Source organism: Scyliorhinus torazame, chromosome 22, assembly GCF_047496885.1.
Source record: "Scyliorhinus torazame isolate Kashiwa2021f chromosome 22, sScyTor2.1, whole genome shotgun sequence".
Classification (NCBI taxonomy): Eukaryota; Metazoa; Chordata; class Chondrichthyes; order Carcharhiniformes; family Scyliorhinidae; genus Scyliorhinus; species Scyliorhinus torazame.
In genome coordinates, this window is record NC_092728.1 from 40,689,601 (window position 1) to 40,711,294 (window position 21,694).

Here is a 21,694-nt window from a genome sequence, read left to right on the forward strand (position 1 = left end):
GGATGAGAGGGTAGGGTCTGGGTAACGGGGGGTGGGTGAGAGGGTAGGGTCTGGGTAACGGGGGGTGGGTGAGAGGGTAGGGTCTGGGTAACGAAGTGGGTAGGGTCGGGATAACTGGGTGTGGATGAGAAGGTAGGGTCGAGGTCATGGAGAGTGGGTGAGAGGGTAGAGTTGGGGTAACGGAGTGGGTGAGAGGGTAGGGTCTGGGTAACGGAGTGGGTGAGAGGGTAGGGTCTGGGTAACGGAGTGGGTGAGAGGGTAGGGTCTGGGTAACGGGGAGTGGGTGAAGGTAGAGTCGGGGTAACGGAGTGGGTGAGGGTGGAGTCGGAGTAACGGGGGGTGGGTGAGAGGGTAGGGTCGGGGTAACGAAGTGGGTAGGGTCAGGATAACGGGGGATGGGTGAGAGTGTAGGGTCTGGGTAACGAAGTGGGTATGGTGGGGTTAACGGGAAGTGGATGAGAGGGTACGGTCTGGGTAACGGGGGGTGGGTGAGAGGGTAGGGTCTGGGTAACGAAGTGGGTAGGGTCGGGATAACGGGGAGTGGATGAGAGGGTAGGGTCGAGGTCATGGGGAGTGGGTGAGAGGGTAGAGTCAAAGTAACGGGGAGTGGGTGAGAGGGTAGGGTCCAGGTAACGGGGAGTGGGTGAGAGGGTAGGGTCGGGATAACGGGGAGTGGGTGAGAGGGTAGGGTCGGGATAACGGAGAGTGGGTGAGAGGGTAGGGTCCAGATAATGAGTGGGTGAGAGGGTAGAGTCCGGGGAATGGGGAGTGGGTGAGAGGGTAGGGTCCGGGGAATGGGGAGTGGGTGAGAGGGTAGGATCCAGATAATGAGTGGGTGAGAGGGTAGGGTCCAGGTAACGGGGAGTTGGTGAGAGGGTAGGGTCCGGGTAACGGGGAGTGGGTGAGAGGGTAGGGTAGGGTCCGGATAATGAGTGGGTGAGAGGGTAGGGTCGGGGTAACGGAGTGGGTGAGCGGGTAAGGATGGGGTAATGGGGAGTGGGTGAGAGGGTAGGGTCGGGTTAACGGAGTGGGTGAGAGGGTAAGGTTGGGGTAACGGGAAGTGGGTGAGAGGGTAGGGTCCGGATAATGAGTGGGTGAGTGGGTAGGGTCGGGGTAACGGAGTGGGTGAGAGGGTAGGGTCCGGGTAATGGGGAGTGGGTGAGGGGGTAGGGTCGGGGTAACGGAGTGAGTGAGAGGGTAGGGTCCGGGTAATGAGTGGGTGAGAGGGTAGGGTCGGGGTAACGGGGAGTGGGTGAGAGGGTAGGGTCCGGATAATGAGTGGGTGAGTGGGTAGGGTCGGGGTAACGGAGTGGGTTAGAGGGTACGGTCCGTGTCATGGGGATTGGTTGAGGTAACGGAGTGGGTGAGGGGTCAGGTCTGGGTTACTGATCCTGCTTGCCTGTAAAGAACTGCCACTAGACCTGGTACCAGATGGTCACAGCAGCGTGTGGGACATTGGTCAGTGCAGGATGTGAGGATGGGACCCATTGGATGATAAGTAAATGACACTGGAACTGACGTGTTGTAATTGAACAAAGAACAATAGAGCACAGGAACAGGCCCTTTGGCCCTCAAAGCCTGTACTGGGCATAATACCAACCTTTGCCAAATCCCTCACCAGTTCCTTGATCCGTATCCCTATATTCCCATCCTATCCATGTATTTGTCGAGATGCCTTTTGAACGCCATTAATGTATCTGCTTCCACAACCTCCCCAGGCACTCACCACCCTCTGTGTAAAAAAACCTGTCTCGTACATCGCCTCTAAACTTTGTCCCATGGACCTTAAACCTATGCCCCCTGGTGACTGACCCCTCCCCCCTGGGAAAGCGTACCTGCCCATCCACTCTATCCATGCCTCTCATAATCTTGTAGACCTCTATCAGGTCACTCCTCAACCTCCGTCTTTCTAATGAAAACAGTCCCGAGTCTATTCGTCCTCTCCACATGGCTAACACCCTCCAGACCAAGCAACATCCTGGTAAACCTCCTCTGCACCCTCTCCAAAGCCTCCACATCCTCTGGTAGTGCGGCGACCAGAATTGTGCGCAATATTTCAAGTGAAGTAAACGACTGGCCCAGGGTTCGAAAGCTACCGTTCGCAGCCAGGAACTATTTCCACATCAGGATCCGGACAAATCAAATAAAAACTGATCATCATTGTTTCCCACAGCTAGAGGCCACAGGAAGGCTGGTGTGAGGTGACTCGATATTCTGGGACTGTCTGATGAGGCAGTCAGAGTTGATGACAGGCTTTCAGGGAAGTTGTATGAGGAGCAGATGAGGTGCAGCTGGTGAGCCCCAGTCTGTGGGCTGAGCCAGTCTTACCCCAAATTCAAGCTGAGAAGGTGGACGGGGCTGTTTTAAATCCTGCAGTTGATCTAATCCTCCATGAGCCCCCCCTCCCTATTTCTCTTGCACAATGCACCCTTTGATATCTCTGCGTTCCTCTAAATCTGGCTTCTTGAGCACCTCTAATTTTACTTGTTCCACCATTGACATCCAAGATCATAAGGTCTGGAATTCCCTCCCTAAATCTCTTTGCCTCTCTACCTCCCACTTACCTCCTTTAAGATGTTCCTTAGCACAAGCCTCTGATTACCTGTGCTAATGGCTCCTTGTGTGACTCGGTGTTAAATTTAGTTTGGTAACACTCCAATAACGTGCCTTGTGGTGATTTACTATGTCAAAGGTGCTATATAAATGCAGGTGGTTGTTGGGGGAGAAACGTTTGCATGCTTGACCGAAGAGGTCTTGATCTTGAAATGGGAAGGATGAAGATATTAGGAAAGGTGGGTTCGAAGGAACCAGAGATGAAGGTTCAGAATAGGACAAATTGGCATTGCCCCCAGAATGGGGAATTAATGAAAGCCGTGTTTGGAGACGCGGACACAAGGACACTATTACTGAAATGCTTGTGTGTTCCTGCAGGTTCCAGGATACAGAGGAACCACCTGCAGTGTGTGAGATCTCCCCGCTCGTCTCTTCTGAAGGAGAGGTAGGTGACCAGGTAGTTGACTCTGAATCTATCAACATGCTGGGGGTTACCATGGACCAGAAACAGAACTGGACCAGCCATATAAATACTGTGGCTGCAAGAACAGATCAGAGGGTAGGAATCCTGTGGTGAGTAACTCACCTCCTGACTCCCCAAAGCCTGTTCACCATTAACGAGGCACAAGTCAGGAGTGTAGCTGACGTGCTCGGAAGGAGCGATCACAATATGGTGGAATTTAAAATACAGATGGAGGGTGAGAAGGTAAAATCAAGCACTAGTGTTTTGTGCTTAAACAAAGGAGATTACAATGGGATGAGAGAAGAACTAGCTAAGGTAGACTGGGAGCAAAGACTTTATGGTGAAACAGTTGAGGAACAGTGGAGAACCTTGCAAGCGATTTTTCACAGTGCTCAGCAAAGGTTTATACCAACAAAAAGGAAGGACGGTAAAAAGGGGGAAAATCGACCGTGGATATCTAAGGAAATAAGGGAGAGTATCAAATTGAAGGAAAAAGCATAGAGGACTGGGAAATCTTTAGGGGACAACAGAAAGCTACTAGAAAAGCTATAAAGAAGAGTAAGAAAGATTATGAGAGTAAACTTGCTCAGAATATAAAAACAGATAGTAAAAGTTTCTACAAATACATAAAACAAAACAGAGTGGCTAAGATAAATATTGGTCCTTTAGAGGATGAGAAGGGAGATTTAATAATGGGAGATGAGGAAATGGCTGAGGAACTGAACAGGTTTTTTGGGTCGGTCTTCACAGTGGAAGACACAAATAACATGCCAGTGACTGATGGAAATGAGGCTATGACAGGTGAGGACCTTGAGGGGATTGTTATCACCAAGGAGGTAGTGATGGGCAAGCTAATGGGGCTAAAGGTAGACAAGTCTCCTGGCCCTGATGGAATGCATCCCAGAGTGCTAAAAGAGATGGCTAGGGAAATTGCAAATGCACTAGTGATAATTTACCAAAATTCACTAGACTCTGGGGTGGTCCTGGCAGATTGGAAATGAGCAAACGTGACACCACTGTTTAAAAAGGGAGGTAGGCAGAAAGCGGGTAATTATAGGCTAGTGAGCTTAACTTCGGTAGTAGGGAAGATGCTGGAATCTGTCATCAAGGAAGAAATAGCGAGGCATCTGGATGGAAATTGTCCCATTAGGCAGACGCAGCATGGGTTCATAAAGGGCAGGTCGTGCCTAACTAATTTAGTGGAATTTTGTGAGGACATTACCAGTGCGGTAGATAACGGGGAGCCAATGGGTGTGGTATATCTGGATTTCCAGAAAGCCTTTGACAAGGTGCCACACAAAAGGTTGCTGCATAAGATAAAGATGCATGGCATTAAGGGGAAAGTAGTAGCATGGATAGAGGATTGGTTAATTAATAGAAAGCAAAGAGTGGGGATTAATGGGTGTTTCTCTGGTTGGCAATCAGTAGCTAGTGGTGTCCCTCAGGGATCAGTGTTGGGCCCACAACTGTTCACAATTTACATAGATGATTTGGATTTGGGGACCAAGGGCAATGTGTCCAAGTTTGCAGACGACACTAAGATAAGTGGTAAAGCAAAAAGTGCAGAGGATACTGGAAGTCTGCAGAGGGATTTGGATAGGCTAAGTGAATGGGCTAGGGTCTGGCAGATGGAATACAATGTTGACAAATGTGAGGTTATCCATTTTGGTAGGAATAACAGCAAAAGGGATTATTATTTAAATGATAAAATATTAAAACATGCTGCTGTGCAGAGAGACCTGGGTGTGCTAGTGCATGAGTCGCAAAAAGTTGGTTTACAGGTGCAACAGGTGATTAAGAAGGCAAATGGAATTTTGTCCTTCATTGCTAGAGGGATGGAGTTTAAGACTAGGGCGGTTATGCTGCAATTGTATAAGGTGTTAGTGAGGCCACACCTGGAGTATTGTGTTCAGTTTTGGATTCCTTACTTCAGAAAGGACGTACTGGCACTGGAGGGTGTGCAGAGGAGATTCACTAAGTTCATCCCAGAGCTGAAGGGGTTGGATTCCGAGGAGAGGTTGAGTAGACTGGGATTGTACTTGTTGGAATTTAGAAGGATGAGGGGGATCTTATAGAAATTATGAAGGGAATAGATAGGATCATAGATCATAGAATTTACAGTGCAGAAGGAGGCCATTCGGCCCATCGAGTCTCCACCAGCTCTTGGAAAGAGCACCCTACCCTCGGTCAACGCCTACACCCTATCCCCATAACCCAGTAACCCCACCCAACACTAAGGGCAATTTTGGACACCAAGGGCAATTTATCATGGCCAATCCACCTAACCCGTACATCTTTGGACTGTGGGAGGAAACCGGAGCACCCGGAGGAAACCCACGCACACACGGGGAGGATGTGCAGACTCCGCACAGACAGTGACCCAAGCCGGAATCGAACCTGGGACCCTGGAGCTGTGAAGCAATTGTGCTATCCACAATGCTACCGTGCTGCCCCGTGCTGGATAGATGTGGGCAGGTTGTTTCCACTGGCGGGTGAAAGCAGAACTAGGGGGCATAGCCTCAAAATAAGGGGAAGTAGATTTAGGACTGAGTTTAGGAGGAACTTCTTCACCCAAAGGGTTGTGAATCTATGGAATTCCTTGCCCAGTGAAGCAGTAGAGGCTCCTTCAATACATGTTTTTAAGATAAAGAGAGAGAGTTTTTTTAAGAATAAAGGGATTAAGGGTTGTGGTGTTCGGGCCGGAAAGTGGAGCTGAGTCCTCAAAAGATCAGCCATGATCTCATTGAATGGTGGAGCAGGCTCGAGGGACCAGATGGCCTACTACTGCTTCTAGTGATGTTCTTATGATATACATAAATGATCTGGAGGAAGGTATAGGTGGTCTGATTAGCACGTTTGCAGATGACACTAAGATTGGTGGGGTAGCAGATAGTGAAGGGGACTGTCAGAGAATACAGCAGAATATAGATAGATTGGAGAGTTGGGCGGAGTAATGGCAGATGGAGTTCAATCCGGGCAAATGCGAGGTGATGTATTTTGGAAGATCCAATTCAAGAGCGAACTATACGGTAAATGTAAAAGCCCTGGGGAAATTTGATGTACAGAGAGATCTGGGTGTTCAGGTCCATTGTACCCTGAAGGTGGCTGCGCAGGTCAATAGTGGTCAAGAAGGCATACGGCATGCTTTCCTTCATCGGAAGGGGTATTGAGTACAAGAGTCGGCAGGTCATGTTACAGTTGTATAAGACTTTGGTTCGGCCACATTTGGAATACTGCGTACAGTTCTGGTCGCCACATTACCAAAAGGATGTGGATGCTTTGGAGAAGGTGCAGAGGAGGTTCACCAGGATGTTGCCTGGTGTGGAGGGTGCTAGCTATGAAGAGAGGTTGAATAGATTAGGATTATTTTCATTAGAAAGACAGAGATTGAGGGGTAACATCATTGAGGTCTACAAAATCATGAGAGGTATAGACAGGGTGGAAAGCAAGAAGCTTTTTCCCCAGAGTGGGGGACTAGGAGTCACGAGTTCAAGGTGAGGGGGGAAAAGTTTAAGGGAGCTATGTGTGGAAAGTTCTTTACGCAGAGGGTGGTGGGTGCCCGGAATGCATTGCCGGAGGAGGTGGGAGAGGCGGGCATGATAGCGTCATTTAAGAGGTAACTAGACAGATACATGAATGGGCAGGCAGCAGCGGGATACAGATCCTTAGAAAATAGGCGACAGTTTTAGATAGTGGATCTGGATCGGCGCAGGCTTGGAGGGCCGAAGGGCCTGTTCCTGTGCTGTAACTTTTCTTTGTTCTTTGTTCTCCACCTGCCTGGATGAATGCGGCTCCAACAGCACCCTGAACTCAACACCCTGAACTCAACACTGTCCAGGACAAATAGTGCATTTGATCAGCATCCACCCACCACTGTCAAAATTCACTCCCTCCACCACTGATGCACAGTATCAGCCAGGTGTACCATCTACAAGATACACTGCAGGAACTCACCAAGGCTCCTTAGGCAGCACCTTCCAAACCCATGACCACTGCCATCTAGAAAGACGAGGGCAGCGGATACCTGTGAACACCACCACCTGGAGCTTCCACCCTAAGTCACTCACCACCCTGACTTGGAAATATATCGGCAGTTCCTTCACTGTCGCTGGGGCAAAATCCTGGAACTCCCTCCCTAACAGCACAGTGGGTGTACCGACACCTCTGGGACCACAGTGGTTTAAGAAGGCAGTTCACCACCACCTTCTCGTGGGTAATTAGGGATGTGGAATAAATGCTGCACTAGCCAGCAACACCCACATCCTGAGAATGAATCAGTGATACCTGGAGGTTCTGTGCAGATGTGTTGAACAGAGTAAACCCAATCCTCCCGGGCCTCGGGGTCTTCCCCAAGGAGAGATTTACACCTTGTGCTCACTTGAACTGCCTGAGTCCCAGTAGGATCACTGTTCTTTTTGATATATAATATTTAATAACCTTGATATGAGTTTACAGGACATAATTTGAAAGTTTGCAGATGACACAACATTCAGAAATGTAAATAGTGAAAAGGATGAGAATCGAGCTCGGGAAGATGTAGACACCTGGGCATGTGACATCTAACGTGAGAAGTGATTCCTTTGGAAGGAAGAATGAGGAGAGGCGATATAAACTAAATGGTGCTGTTTTAAAGAGCCCAGGACTGTATGTGCACAAATCTGAGAAGCTGTTCAAAAAGCTCAAAGGTCACTTTACTTTATCAATAGAAACAGAGTACAAAGCAAGGAGCTTATACTAAACCTTTAAAACACACCTTGTACAGGCTCCAGCTGGAGTACTGTGTCCAAATCTAGGCACCACATTCAGCAAAGATGACCAGTGGGTGCAGATGGGATTTTCTGGAATGGTGCAGAGACTTAAATGTAGGAGAGAGAAGTTTGCAGACAACACAATCGGCCAGAGGGTAGCTCGTGAGGAGGACTGCTGGGGACAGCAGGAGGCTATCGGTGCACTGGTCAGGTGGGCAGAAAGGTCGCAAATGGAATTCAACCCATCAGTGCGAGGTGATGTATTTGTGGAGGACAAACGAGGCAAATGGTTATGCAATAAATGGGAGGATACCGAGAGGTGTAGAGGAAGTGAGGGATCTTGGAGTGATGGTCCACAGATCCCTGAAGCTAGCAGGACCGGTTGATATGGTGGCTAAGGTGGAAAATGGAATCCTTGCCTTTATTAGCCGAGGCAGAGAATATAAGAGCAGGGGGCTGAGTTCTGTGTGCAGTTTGGTCACCTGATTGCAGAAAGGATGTCGTTGCATTGGAGAGGATATAGAGGAGTTTACAAAGATGTATCAGGATTGTAAAATTGCAGCAATGAGGAAAGATTGGATCGGCTGGGGTTGTACTCCTGAGAACAGAGGAGGCTGAGGGGGGATTTGATTGAGATGTACAACATCTCATCCCCTTGTGAGGGGCCTGGATAGAGTGGATGGGAAGGGCCTATTTGCCTCAGCAGGGAGTGCAGTGACTAGGGGATTATAGATTTAAATTGATTGGTAGAAAGATTAGAGGGAGATGAGGAACAAAGTTTTCACCCAGAGGTGTCTAGAACTCACTGTCTGAAACAGTGAGAGAGGCAGAAACCCTCAGCTCATTGAAAAGGTATCTGGATTTGCACCTCAAGTGGTGGTGAGGCTGGGTGGCTCGTCTTTCAGACATGATGGGCAGAATAGCCTTCTGTGCTGTATTATTACACAGGTACAGTTCTATGTGGCCCGTGTTCACCCATTCTGTGACTGGTGTAAGATGGGTTCTCTGCTCCAGAGGTGGTTCAGGTTGAATGTAGACAAGGCGATAGGGTTTGATCCCGAGTGGGTATGCTGAATGATCTAATTGATGTTGGTTTTCCTTTACAGGGTTTGGAGAAATATCTAAAGGATCGAGAGTTCTGTTCTCCACTGCTGCTCACTGAGCAGGCCATGGCTGCACTGGCACAGGGCCAGTGATGGCTCAGTGTGACGGAAACAGCCTCATTTGCCAATGAAGGGATTTTATACATAGAACTGGATCAAGTGCCTTTATTTTGTTGACACTGATTTATAAAAAGGATGGTTGATTTTTGTTCCGACTTCGAATGTGCAGCTCTGGCTTTATCCATGACCTGAGGCTGTGTCTTCCCTGGACCAGGACTGGGACTTGATCAAGACCAACCGCGCTCAGCCACTCCCTCGCTCAGAATTCACCCAATATGTGCACTCAGATCATGACTAGTCCAGGGGACACATCACCATGGTAACCCCAGCCAGAGGGCAATGGGGAGTCACTGTTCATGCCCCCCCCCCCAAAAACATAATTAGTAGTAACAGGAGTTGACCATATGCACCTGCAAGCCTTGTTTCAACATTCATTATGATTGCGGCTGATATTTCACTCAAAAATACTTCCCCTTCCAGTTGCCATCTCCTTCAATTCCCTTCAAGCCCAAAAATGTATCCATCTCAACCAGCAGCATACTTCATGTCTGAACCTCCTGGGGTGGCGAAGGCCAAAGATTCACAACCCTCGCGGTGAAGAAATTCCTGCTCATCACAGTCTCCCTGACACTATCTCCCTTCTTCCAGACTCTCCAGCCAGGATGGAAACATCTCTCAGCATTACCCTGTCAAGCCCCCTCACACTCTGTTTCAATAAGATCACCTCTCACTGTCCAAAGACCATAAGACATAGGAGCAGAATTAGGCCACTCGGCCCATCAAGTCCGCTCCGCCACTCAATCATGGCTGATATTTTTCTCATCCACATTCTCCTGCTTTTTGCCCATAACCCCTGATCCCCTTATTAATCAAGAACCTATCTATCTCTGTCTTAAAGACACTCAGTGAATTGGCCTCCACAGCCTTCTGCGGCAAAGAGTTCCACAGATTCACCACCCTCTGGCTGATGGAATTCCTCATCGCTGTTTTACAGGATTGTCCCTTTAGTCTGAGACTGTGCCCTCGGGTTCTAGTTTTTCTTACTAGTGGAAACATCCTCTCCATGTCCACTCTATCCAGGCCTCGCAGTATCTTGTACGTTTCAATAAAATTCCCCCTCATCCTTCTAAACTTCATTCCATGGATCATTCTTGTGAACCTCCTCTGGACCTTTTCCAAGGCCAGCATATCCTTCCTTCGATACGGGGCCCAAAACTGCTCACAACACTCCAAATGGGGTCTGACCAGAACCTTATACAGTCTCAGAAGTACATCCCTGGTCTTGTATTCTAGCCCTCTCGAAATGAATGCTAACACTGCATTTGCCTTCCTAGCTGCCGGCTGAGCCTTCACCCCAGGGCAAGCCCCCCACATTGGGTAAAAAGGGTCACTGCCCCATGCTCCCCGGTCAACCCAGCATACAGGTTAGAGATGACCAGTTCCATTGCTGTAAAGTTCAGTTTTTTACAAAGTAGTGAGTGGTCATCTGAGATCCCACATTTAACCATGGACAATATCCCATCTCTGAGATACTGTGTGCGCTTTGGATACAACCAGTTTTCAAATGTTATTTAAGATTTCAGACCAGGTGCCTCCTTCCTACTTCAGTCATTCCACGAATCAGAATGATCTGTGATTTCTGGTGATCTGTGGGTCTGGTGAACCCAGTCTTTTAATGTATTTGTGCCTAATCCTATTATGTACTTTTATCAAGCAGGTAACCTCAATTATTAAATAAAAGTGCCTTGAGGCCCTGCCAATGATCTCCGACCTGATATTCTCGCAGTGCTCATTCAGGGACAAACGCTTCTTCCGTCTTTGCCTCTGACCCCCTTTCTTTATCCTCAACAATCTTATAGCATCAGAATATGGGGAGCAGAAACAACATAATACATTGTCAGTATGGGAGGAGAGAGTGCTGGGGGTGAGGGGATGGCGGGGAGCCTGTTGTGGTGAAGAGGGGAGGAGGAGGAGCCTGCTGGGGCGAAGAGGGGAGGGGGAGAGCCTGTTGGGGCAAAGAGGAGAGGGGGGAGCCTGCTGGGGCAGTGCCGAGGGGGGTGGGGGAGCACCGGGTGCGGGGGGCAGGTTTAAGGGGAGCGAGAGCAGGGTGCAGAGTGGGAGGGCAGTAGGGATGTGGGCGGTAGGAAACCAGCATACCTCCTGCCATTATTTATGCTTTTTACACTCAACTGTGTATCCTCATCATCTATAAGGACCCTGCATTGAGGATCCCCTGGAATTTCTCTGTCACCTCCATGGATCGCAGTTTATGAACCACTGATAAACTGTCCTGGGAATGTTTGATGGGGACAGTGTAGAAGGAGCTTTACTTTGTATCTAACCTGCAACAGTAGTGGACTCGCCAACACTAAGGACATTCAAATGGTCATTGGAAAGACATATGGACAATAAGGGAATAGTGTAGATGGGCTTTAGAGTGGTTTCACAGGGCGGCGCAACATCGAGGGCCGAAGGGCCTATACTGCGCTGTAATGTTCTATGAGCTGTACCTATCCTGGGAGTGTTTGATGAGGATAGTGTAGGTGGAGCTTTACTCTGTATCTAACCCCATGCTGTACCTGTCCTGGTAGCGTTTGATGGGGACAGTGTAGAGGGAGTTTTACTGTACCTAGCCCCATGCTGTACCTGTTCTGGGAGTGTTTGTTGGGGCAATGTGGAGGGAAATTTACTCTGTATCTAACCCGTGCAGTACCTGTCCTGGAGAGTTTGCTGAGGACATTGTAGAGGGAGCTTTACTCTGTATCTAACCCCGTGCTGTACCTGTCCTGGGAGTGATTGATGAGGACAGTGAAGAGGGAGCTTTACTTTGTACCTAATGTGGGATGCACGAAAGGCTGGAATTGGAGTAGTGCTGATATCATGCAGGCTTGTCGGGCTGGTGGAATTTACAGCGGTAGGGAAAGGTAGGCTGTGGAAAGATCAGATTGTTATGACACCCTGGGCTAGTGCAGGGTCAATTGCGACTCCCATTTGACCTGGGGCCGCAGCACAATTTAAAGTAATAAATCCCCCAAATCTCTGGTCTCTGACTGCCCAACAACTGCAGTCACCAGGTTTGTAAATGTAAACAATTTAACAATAACGATGATTAAGTAAGTATAAAATACAGCAGGTTATCTATGATCTCATTTCCAATCCCTCACCCCCCGCCCCCCTCCCCAAACTCGCCCCACCATTTATACACACAAGACAGACAAACACAAGAGGGGTGTAAAATACAAGCACAAGGATCAGAGTATTTGTTTCTGATGGGGGTCTTCCAGCAGACCTTACTTCAATGTAGGCTGTCAGTTCAAGATTTCTGCTTTCAAATAACGATTTTTACTGTGGATTCATTCAGGTCTCTGTACGGCTACGTAGCTTTTACGGCCAAAGAGAGCAGATGCTTTCCTCTGAGGATCCAGGACTCAACTATCCTTGGTTCTCTGAAAAATCATCCCACTCGGGCAAGATCCAATCACCACCTGTTACAGGACAGAATACGGCCTTTTTGCCAATTCATTAGAACGGAGAAGGATGAGGGGCGACTTGATAGAGGTTTATAAGATGATCAGGGGAATAGATAGAGTAGACAGTCAGAGACTTTTCTCCCGGGTGGAACAAACCATTACAAGGGGACATAAATTTAAGGTGAATGGTGGAAGATATAGGGGGGATGTCAGAGGTAAGTTCTTTACCCAGAGAGTAGTGGGGGCATGGAATGCACTGCCTGTGGAAGTAGTTGAGTCGGAAACATTAGGGACCTTCAAGCAGCTATTGGATAGGTACATGGATTACGGTAGAATAATATAGTGTAGATTAATTTGTTCTTAAGGGCAGCACGGTAACATTGTGGATAGCACAATTGCTTCACAGCTCCAGGGTCCCAGGTTCGATTCCAGCTTGGGTCACTGTCTGTGCGGAGTCTGCACATCCTCCGCGTGCGTGTGTGGGTTTCCTCTGGGTGCTCCGGTTTCCTCCTACAGTCCAAAAATGTGCAGGTTGGGTGGATTGGCCATGATAAATTGCCCTTCGTGTACAAAATTGCCCTTAGTGTTGGGTGGGGTTATGGGGATAGGGTGGAGGTGTTGAGCTTGGGTAGGGTGCTCTTTCCAAGAGCCGGTGCAGACTCGATGGGCCGAATGGCCTCCATCTGCACTGTTAATTCTATGATAATCTATAATTAATCTAGGACAAAGGTTCGGCACAACATCGTGGGCCGAAGGGCCTGTTCTGTGCTGTATTTTTCTATATTCTATTACTAAATATTGATAAGGCAATGATTACAAATTCCAATGAGGAAGTACAACCTGTAAAACAGAATGGTGCATATAAAGTCAACCAACCCTCCGAACATTGAGCCCTCAACTTTTTTTTTTAAAATAATATTTTATTGAAAATTTTTGGTCAACCAACACAGTACATTGTGCATCTTTTACACAACATTGTAACAATACAGATAATAATGACCTTTTTAAATTTAAACAAAAACAACAACAAATAAATAAATATTAAATAACAAAAAATAAATAAAAGCTAGCCCTAATTGGCAACTGCCTTGTCTCAGGCCCCCCCCCCCCCCCCCCCCCAAGTCCTGGGCCGCTGCTGCTGCTGCCTTTGTTCTCCCCTATCTATCTTTCCGCAAGATATTCGACGAACGGTTGCCACCGCCTAGTAAACCCTTGAGCTGACCCCCTTAGGACGAACTTAATCCGCTCCAACTTTATGAACCCCGCCATATCATTTATCCAGGTCTCCACCCCCGGGGGCTTGGCTTCTTTCCACATTAGCAATATTCTGCACCGGGCTACTAGGGACGCAAAGGCCAAAACATCGGCCTCTTTCGCCTCCTGCACTCCCGGCTCTTGTGCAACCCCAAATATAGCCAACCCCCAGCTTGGTTCGACCCGGACTCCTACTACTTTCGAAAGCACCTTTGTCACCCCCATCCAAAACCCCTGTAGTGCTGGGCATGACCAAAACATATGGGTATGATTCGCTGGGCTTCTCGAGCACCTCGCACACCTATCCTCCACCCCAAAAAATTTACTGAGCCGTGTTCCAGTCATATGTGCCCTGTGTAATACCTTGAACTGAATCAGGCTTAGCCTGGCGCACGAGGACGACGAGTTTACCCTGTTTAGGGCATCTGCCCACATCCCCTCCTCAATCTCCTCCCCTAGCTCTTCTTCCCATTTCCCTTTTAGTTCGTCCATCATAGTCTCCCCTTCGTCTCTCATTTCCCTATATATATCCGACACCTTACCGTCCCCCACCCATTTCTTTGAGATGACTCTGTCCTGCACCTCTTGTGCCGGGAGCTGCGGGAATTCCCCACCTGTTGCCTCGCAAAAGCCCTCAATTGCATGTACCTGAATGCATTCCCTTGGGGCAACCCATATTTCTCGGTCAGCGCTCCCAGACTCGCAAACTTCCCATCCACAAATAGATCTTTCAATTGCGTTATACCTGCTCTTTGCCACATTCCATATCCCCCATCCATTCCCCCCGGGGCAAACCTATGGTTGTTTCTTATCGGGGACCCCCCCAGTGCTCCGGTCTTTCCCCTATGTCGTCTCCACTGTCCCCAAATCTTCAGTGTAGCTACCACCACCGGACTCGTGGTATAGTTCCTTGGTGAGAACGGCAATGGGGCTGTCACCATAGCCTGCAGGCTGGTCCCCCTACAGGACGCCCTCTCTAATCTCTTCCACGCCGCTCCTTCCTCCTCTCCCATCCACTTACTCACCATTGAAATATTAGCGGCCCAATAATACTCACTTAGGCTCGGTAGTGCCAGCCCCCCCCTATCCCTACTACGCTGTAAGAATCCCTTCCTCACTCTCGGAGTCTTCCCGGCCCAAACAAAACCCATGATACTCTTTTCTATCCTTTTGAAAAAAGCCTTCGTGATCACCACCGGGAGACACTGAAACACAAAGAGGAATCTCGGGAGGACCACCATCTTAACCGCCTGCACCCTCCCTGCCATTGACAATGCTACCATATCCCATCTCTTGAAATCTTCCTCCATCTGTTCCACCAACCGCGTCAAATTTAGCCTGTGCAATGTGCCCCAAATCTTAGGTAACGAAAGTCTCTTGTTACCTTCCTCAACGGTAGGTCTTCTATTTCCCTACTCTGCTCCCCTGGATGCACCACAAACAGCTCACTCTTCCCCATGTTCAATTTATACCCTGAAAAATCCCCAAACTCCCCAAGTATCCGCATTATTTCTGGCATCCCCTCCGCTGGATCCGCCACATATAGTAGCAGATCATCCGCATATAAAGATACCCGGTGTTCTTCTCCTCCCCTAAGTATTCCCCTCCATCCCTTGGAACCTCTCAGCGCTATCGCCAGGGGCTCAATCGCCAGTGCAAACAGTAATGGGGACAGAGGACATCCCTGCCTTGTCCCTCTATGGAGCCGAAAATATGCCGATCCCCGTCCATTCGTGACCACACTCGCCACTGGGGCCCGATACAACAGCTGCACCCATCTAACATACCCCTCTCCGAACCCAAATCTCAACACCTCCCACAGATAATCCCACTCCACTCTATCAAATGCTTTCTCGGCATCCATCGCCACTACTATCTCCGTTTCACCCTCTGGTGGGGCCACCATCATTACCCCTAACAACCTCCGTATGTTCGTGTTCAGCTGTCTCCCCTTCACAAACCCAGTTTGGTCCTCATGAACCACCCCCGGGACCCATTCCTCTATTCTCATTGCCATTACCTTGGCCAAGACCTTGGCATCTACATTGAGGAGGGAGATTGGTCTGTAGGACCCGCATTGTAGCGGATCCTTTTCCTTCTTTAAAAGAAGCGATATCGTTGCTTCTGACATAGTCGGGGGCAGTTGTCCCCTTTCCTTTGCCTCGTTAAAGGTCCTCGTCAGTAGCGGGGCGAGCAAGTCCAAATATTTTCTGTAAAATTCAACTGGGAATCCGTCCGGTCCCGGAGCCTTTCCCGTCTGCATGTTCCTAATTCCTTTCACCACTTCTTCTACCGTGATCTGTGCTCCCAATCCCATCCTTTCCTGCTCTTCCACCTTGGGAATTTCCAGCCGATCCAAAAACTCCATCATTCTCTCCCTCCCATCCGAGGGTTGAGCTTCATACAATTTTTTATAAAATGTCTTAAACACTTCATTCACTCTCTCCGCTCCCCGCTCCGTCTCTCCATCTTCGTCTCTCACCCCCCCTATTTCCCTCGCTGCTCCCCTTTTCCTCAATTGGTGTGCCAGCAATCTGCTCGCCTTCTCTCCATATTCATACTGTACACCCTGCGCCTTCCTCCATTGTGCCTCTGCAGTGCCTGTGGTCAGCAAGTCAAATTCCACATGCAGCCTTTGCCTTTCCCTATACAGTCCCTCCTCCGGTGCTTCCGCATACTGTCTGTTCACCCTCAAAAGTTCTTGCAACAACCGCTCCCGTTCCTTATTCTCCTGCTTCCCTTTATGTGTCCTTATTGATATCAGCTCCCCCCTAACCACCGCCTTCAACGCCTCCCAGACCACTCCCACCTGAACCTCCCCATTGTCATTGAGTTCCAAGTACTTTTCAATGCATCCCCTCACCCTTAAGCACACCCCCTCATCCGCCATTAGTCCCATGTCCATTCTCCAGGGTGGACGCCCTCTTGTTTCCTCCCCTATCTCCAAGTCTACCCAGTGTGGGGCATGATCCGAAATGGCTATAGCCGTATATTCCGTTCCCCTCACCCTCGGGATCAATGCCCTACCCAACACAAAAAAGTCTATGCGTGAATAGACTTTATGGACATAGGAGAAAAACGAGAACTCCTTACTCCTAGGTCTACTGAATCTCCACGGGTCCACCCCTCCCATCTGCTCCATAAAATCCTTAAGCACCTTGGCTGCTGCCGGCCTCCTACCAGTCCTGGACTTCGACCTATCCAGCCTTGGTTCCAACACCGTGTTAAAGTCTCCCCCAATTATCAGCTTTCCGGTCTCTAGGTCTGGGATGCGTCCTAGCATTCGCCTCATAAAATTGGCATCGTCCCAATTCGGGGCATACACGTTTACCAACACCACCATCTCTCCCTGTAATTTGCCACTCACCATCACGTATCTGCCCCCGTTATCCGCCACTATAGTCTTTGCCTCGAACATTACCCGCTTCCCCACTAATATAGCCACCCCCCTGTTTTTCGCATCCAGCCCCGAATGGAACACCTGCCCTACCCATCCTTTGCGCAACCTAACCTGATCTATCAGTTTCAGGTGCGTTTCCTGTAACATGACCACATCTGCTTTAAGTTTCTTAAGGTGTGCGAGTACTCGTGCCCTCTTTATCGGCCCGTTAAGCCCCCTCACGTTCCACGTGATCAGCCGAGTTGGGGGGCTTCCCACCCCCCCCCCCCCCTTGCCGGTTAGCCATCATCTTTTTCCAGCTTCTCGCCCAGTTCCCACGCAGCTGTATTTCTCCCAGACGGTGCCCCCCCGCCCATCCTTTCCCGTACCCACTCCCCCCTTTCCCCAGCAGCAGCAACCCAGTAATTCCCCCCTCCCCCCCCCCCCCTAGACCCCCCGCTAGCGTAATTACTCCCCCCATGTTGCTCCCAGAAGTCAGCAAACTCTGGCTGACCTCGGCTTCCCCCCGTGATCACGGCTCGCCCCGTGCGGCGCCCCCTCCTTCCTGCTTCTCTATTCCCGTCATAATTACCATAGCGCGGGAACCAAGCCCGCGCCTCTCCCTCGGCCCCGCCTCCCATGGCCAACGCCCCATCTCCTCTCCCTCCCCACCTCCCCCCATCACCACCTGTGGGAGAAAGAAAAGTTACCATACCGCAGGATTAATCATACAATCCCTCTTCGCCCCCCCCCCCCCACTCGTCCCACCACTTTGTCCAAACGTTCATTTTCGTAGTCCAATCATTCCAATTTTTCTTCTACAATAAAAGTCCACGCTTCATCCGCCGTCTCAAAGTAGTGGTGCCTCCCTTGATATGTGACCCACAGTCTTGCCGGTTGCAGCATTCCAAACTTTATCTTTTTTTTGTGAAGTACCGCTTTGGCCCGATTAAAGCTCGCCCTCCTTCTCGCCACCTCCGCACTCCAATCTTGATAGACGCGGATCACCGCGTTCTCCCATTTACTACACCGAGTTTTCTTCGCCCATCTAAGGACCATTTCTCTATCCTTAAAACGGAGAAATCTCACCACTATGGCTCTGGGAGCTTCTCCTGCTCTCGATCCTCGCACCATAACTCAGTATGCTCCCTCCACCTCCAACGGACCCGTCGGGGCCTCCACTCCCATTAACGAGTGCAGCATCGTGCTCACATATGCCCCGACGTCCGCCCCCTCCACACCTTCAGGAAGGCCAAGAATCCTCAAGTTGTTCCTCCTTGCGTTATTTTCCAGTGCCTCCAACCTCTCCACAGATCGTTTCTGGTGTGCCTCCTGTATCTCCGACTTCACCACCAGGCCCTGTATATCGTTTTCATTCTCTGCTGCTTTCGCCTTCACGACCCGAAGCTCCTGCTCCTGGGTCTTTTGTTCCTCTTTCAGCCCTTCAATCGCCTGTAATATTGGGGCCAACAACTCTTTCTTCATTTCCTTTTTTATCTCCTCCACGCAGCGTTTCAAAAACTCTTGTTGTTCAGGGCCCCATATGAAACTGCCACCTTCCGACGCCATCTTGGTTTCTGCTTGCCTTCCTTGCCGTTGTTCCAAAGGATCCGCTGCAATCCGGCCACTTTCCTCTCCTTTTTCCATCCGTGTCCAGGGGGAACACCCTTCTGGTTTACCGCACGGTGTTTTCAGCCGTTAAAATTGCCGTTGGGGCTCCTATCAAGAGCCCAAAAGTCCGTTTCACAGGGAGCTGCCGAAACGTGCGACTCAGCTGGTCATCGCCGCACCCGGAAGTCCTGAGCCCTCAACTTTACTTGTCACTGAAGATAACCATGAGAAGTAAAAGAGAGAATGTACAGCTGGAGGGGTTGAAGAGTGTTTATTGATTAAAAAATGAACCAAATATTTCCCTCCGCATTGACAATACTACTTGTAGTTTGGATGCAGAAGATCCTTGAAATTTGGTTGAACATTCATTGTACAATCAGAGAAGACTGACTGCATTACACGAGAGACAAAAGGAGACAGCTTGAAATGAAAATCGCTTATTGCCACAAGTAGGCTTCAAATGAAGTTACTGTGAAAAGCTCCTAGTCGCCACATTCCGGCGCCTGTTCGGGAAGGCTGGTGCGGGAATTGAACCGTGCTGCTGGCCTGCCTTGGTCTGCTTTCAAAGCCAGCGATTTAGCCCTATGCTAAACCAGCCCCTCCTGTGCTAAACCTGCCCCTGAAATAGTATAGATGGAGTTAGAGGGAAACACCAGGGGGTACTATGTCACTTAATCATGATGTAGACATAAGAAACTCTGAACCAATAAAGCCACATCTGTCCCGATTAAAACCCCAAAACTGGCTCAGTCAAAGACTGAAATACAGTGCATGTTAGATATGTTGCAGAAACAAGCAAAAATGCTGTGGTTCATGAAATGCGAAGTAGAGTTTGAGAGATTGGCCATGTTAGTGGACGAACCGGTGCTGGCCGCCCAGACATTTCCGGACTATTTAAAATGACCACAAATGCCAGTGACCTGGGAGTAGGGGCAGTGCTACTACAAGACAACGATGCAGGAATAGAGAGGCCAGTGGGACATTTTTGGGAAAAACTAAGTCCATACCAAAGAAAGTATTCCACCATTGAAAAGGAAGCCTTAGCCTTGCTACTAACCCTTCAGCACTTCGAAGTATATGTCCCTCATGACAATAAACAAAGCTTAGCTTTTACAGAACATAATCCACTTACGTTTATAGAGAAGTTTAACACAAGATTATTCTGTTAGAGCTTATTATTACAACATAGAACATAGAACGATACAGCGCAGTACAGGCCCTTCGGCCCACGATGTTGCACCGAAACAAAAGCCATCTAACCTACACTATGCCATTATCATCCATATGTTTAGCCAATAAACTTTTAAACGCCCTCAATGTTGGCGAGTTCACTACTGTAGCAGGTCGGGCATTCCACGGCCTCACTACTCTTTGCGTAAAGAACCTACCTCTGACCTCTGTCCTATATCTATTACCCCTCAGTTTAAAGTTATGTCCATTCGTGCCAGCCATTTCCATCCGCGGGAGAAGGCTCTCACTGTCCACCCTATCCAACCCCCTGATCATTTTGTATGCCTCTATTAAGTCTCCTCTTAACCTTCTTCTCTCCAATGAAAACAACCTCAAGTCCATCAGCCTTTCCTCATAAGATTTTCCCTCCATACCAGGCAACATCCTGGTAAATCTCCTCTGCACCCGCTCCAAAGCCTCCACGTCCTTCCTATAATGCGGTGACCAGAACTGTACGCAATACTCCAAATGCGGCCGTACCAGAGTTCTGTACAGCTGCAACATGACCTCCCGACTCCGGAACTCAATCCCTCTACCAATAAAGGCCAACACTCCATAGGCCTTCTTCACAACCCTATCAACCTGGGTGGCAACTTTCAGGGATCTATGTACATGGACACCTAGATCCCTCTGCTCAACCACACTTTCAAGAACTTTACCATTAGCTAAATATTCCGCATTCCTGTTATTCCTTCCAAAGTGAATCACCTCACACTTCTCTACATTAAACTCCATTTGCCACCTCTCAGCCCAGCTCTGCAGCTTATCTATATCCCTCTGTAACCTGCTACATCCTTCCACACTATCGACAACACCACCGACTTTAGTATCGTCTGCAAATTTACTCACCCACCCTTCTGCGCCTTCCTCTAGGTCATTGATAAAAATGACAAACAGCAACGGCCCCAGAACAGATCCTTGTGGTACTCCACTTGTGACTGTACTCCATTCTGAATATTTCCCATCAACCACCACCCTCTGTCTTCTTTCAGCTAGCCAATTTCTGATCCACATCTCTAAATCACCCTCAATCCCCAGCCTCCGTATTTTCTGCAATAGCCTACCGTGGGGAACCTTATCAAACGCTTTGCTGAAATCCATATACACCACATCAACTGCTCTACCCTCATCTACCTGTTCAGTCACCTTCTCAAAAAACTCAATAAGGTTTGTGACGCATGACCTACCCTTCACAAAGCCATGCTGACTATCCCTGATCATATTATTCCTATCTAGATGATTATAAATCTTGTCTCTTATAATCCCCTCCAAGACTTTACCCACTACAGACGTGAGGCTCACCGGTCTATAGTTGCCGGGGTTGTCTCTGCTCCCCTTTTTGAACAAAGGGACCACATTTGCTGTCCTCCAGTCCTCTGGCACTATTCCTGTAGCCAATGATGACATAAAAATCAAAGCCAAAGGTCCAGCAATCTCTTCCCTGGCCTCCCAGAGAATCCTAGGATAAATCCCATCAGGTCCCGGGGACTTATCTATTTTCAGCCTGTCCAGAATTGCCAACACCTCTTCCCTACGTACCTCAATGCCATCTATTCTATTAACCTGGGGCTCAGCATTCTCCTCCACAACATTATCTTTTTCCTGAGTGAATACTGACGAAAAATATTCATTTAGTATCTCGCCTATCTCTTCAGACTCCACACACAATTTCCCATCCCTGTCCTTGACTGATCCTACTCTTTCCCTAGTCATTCGCTTATTCCTGACATACCTATAGAAAGCTTTTGGGTTTTCCTTGATCCTTCCTGCCAAATACTTCTCATGTCCCCTCCTTGCTCATCTTAGCTCTCTCTTTAGATCCT

The 21,694-nt window shown here is 48.9% G+C and overlaps 1 protein-coding gene across 2 annotated transcripts in view; it reads left to right on the top strand.

Moving 5' to 3' along the window:
* LOC140399030 (UDP-N-acetylhexosamine pyrophosphorylase-like protein 1) overlaps positions 1-10,690 on the top strand; it is a 29,650-nt gene extending 18,960 nt beyond the window's left edge. For both annotated transcript variants that reach the window (XM_072488090.1, XM_072488092.1), the window contains 2 exons: positions 2,932-2,998; positions 8,871-10,690. In XM_072488090.1, coding sequence (XP_072344191.1) covers positions 2,932-2,998; positions 8,871-8,960 — 157 coding nt within the window. In that variant the 3' untranslated portion in view covers positions 8,961-10,690. The remainder of the gene's footprint in view (positions 1-2,931; positions 2,999-8,870) is intronic.
* The last annotated feature ends 11,004 nt before the right edge of the window (positions 10,691-21,694 follow it).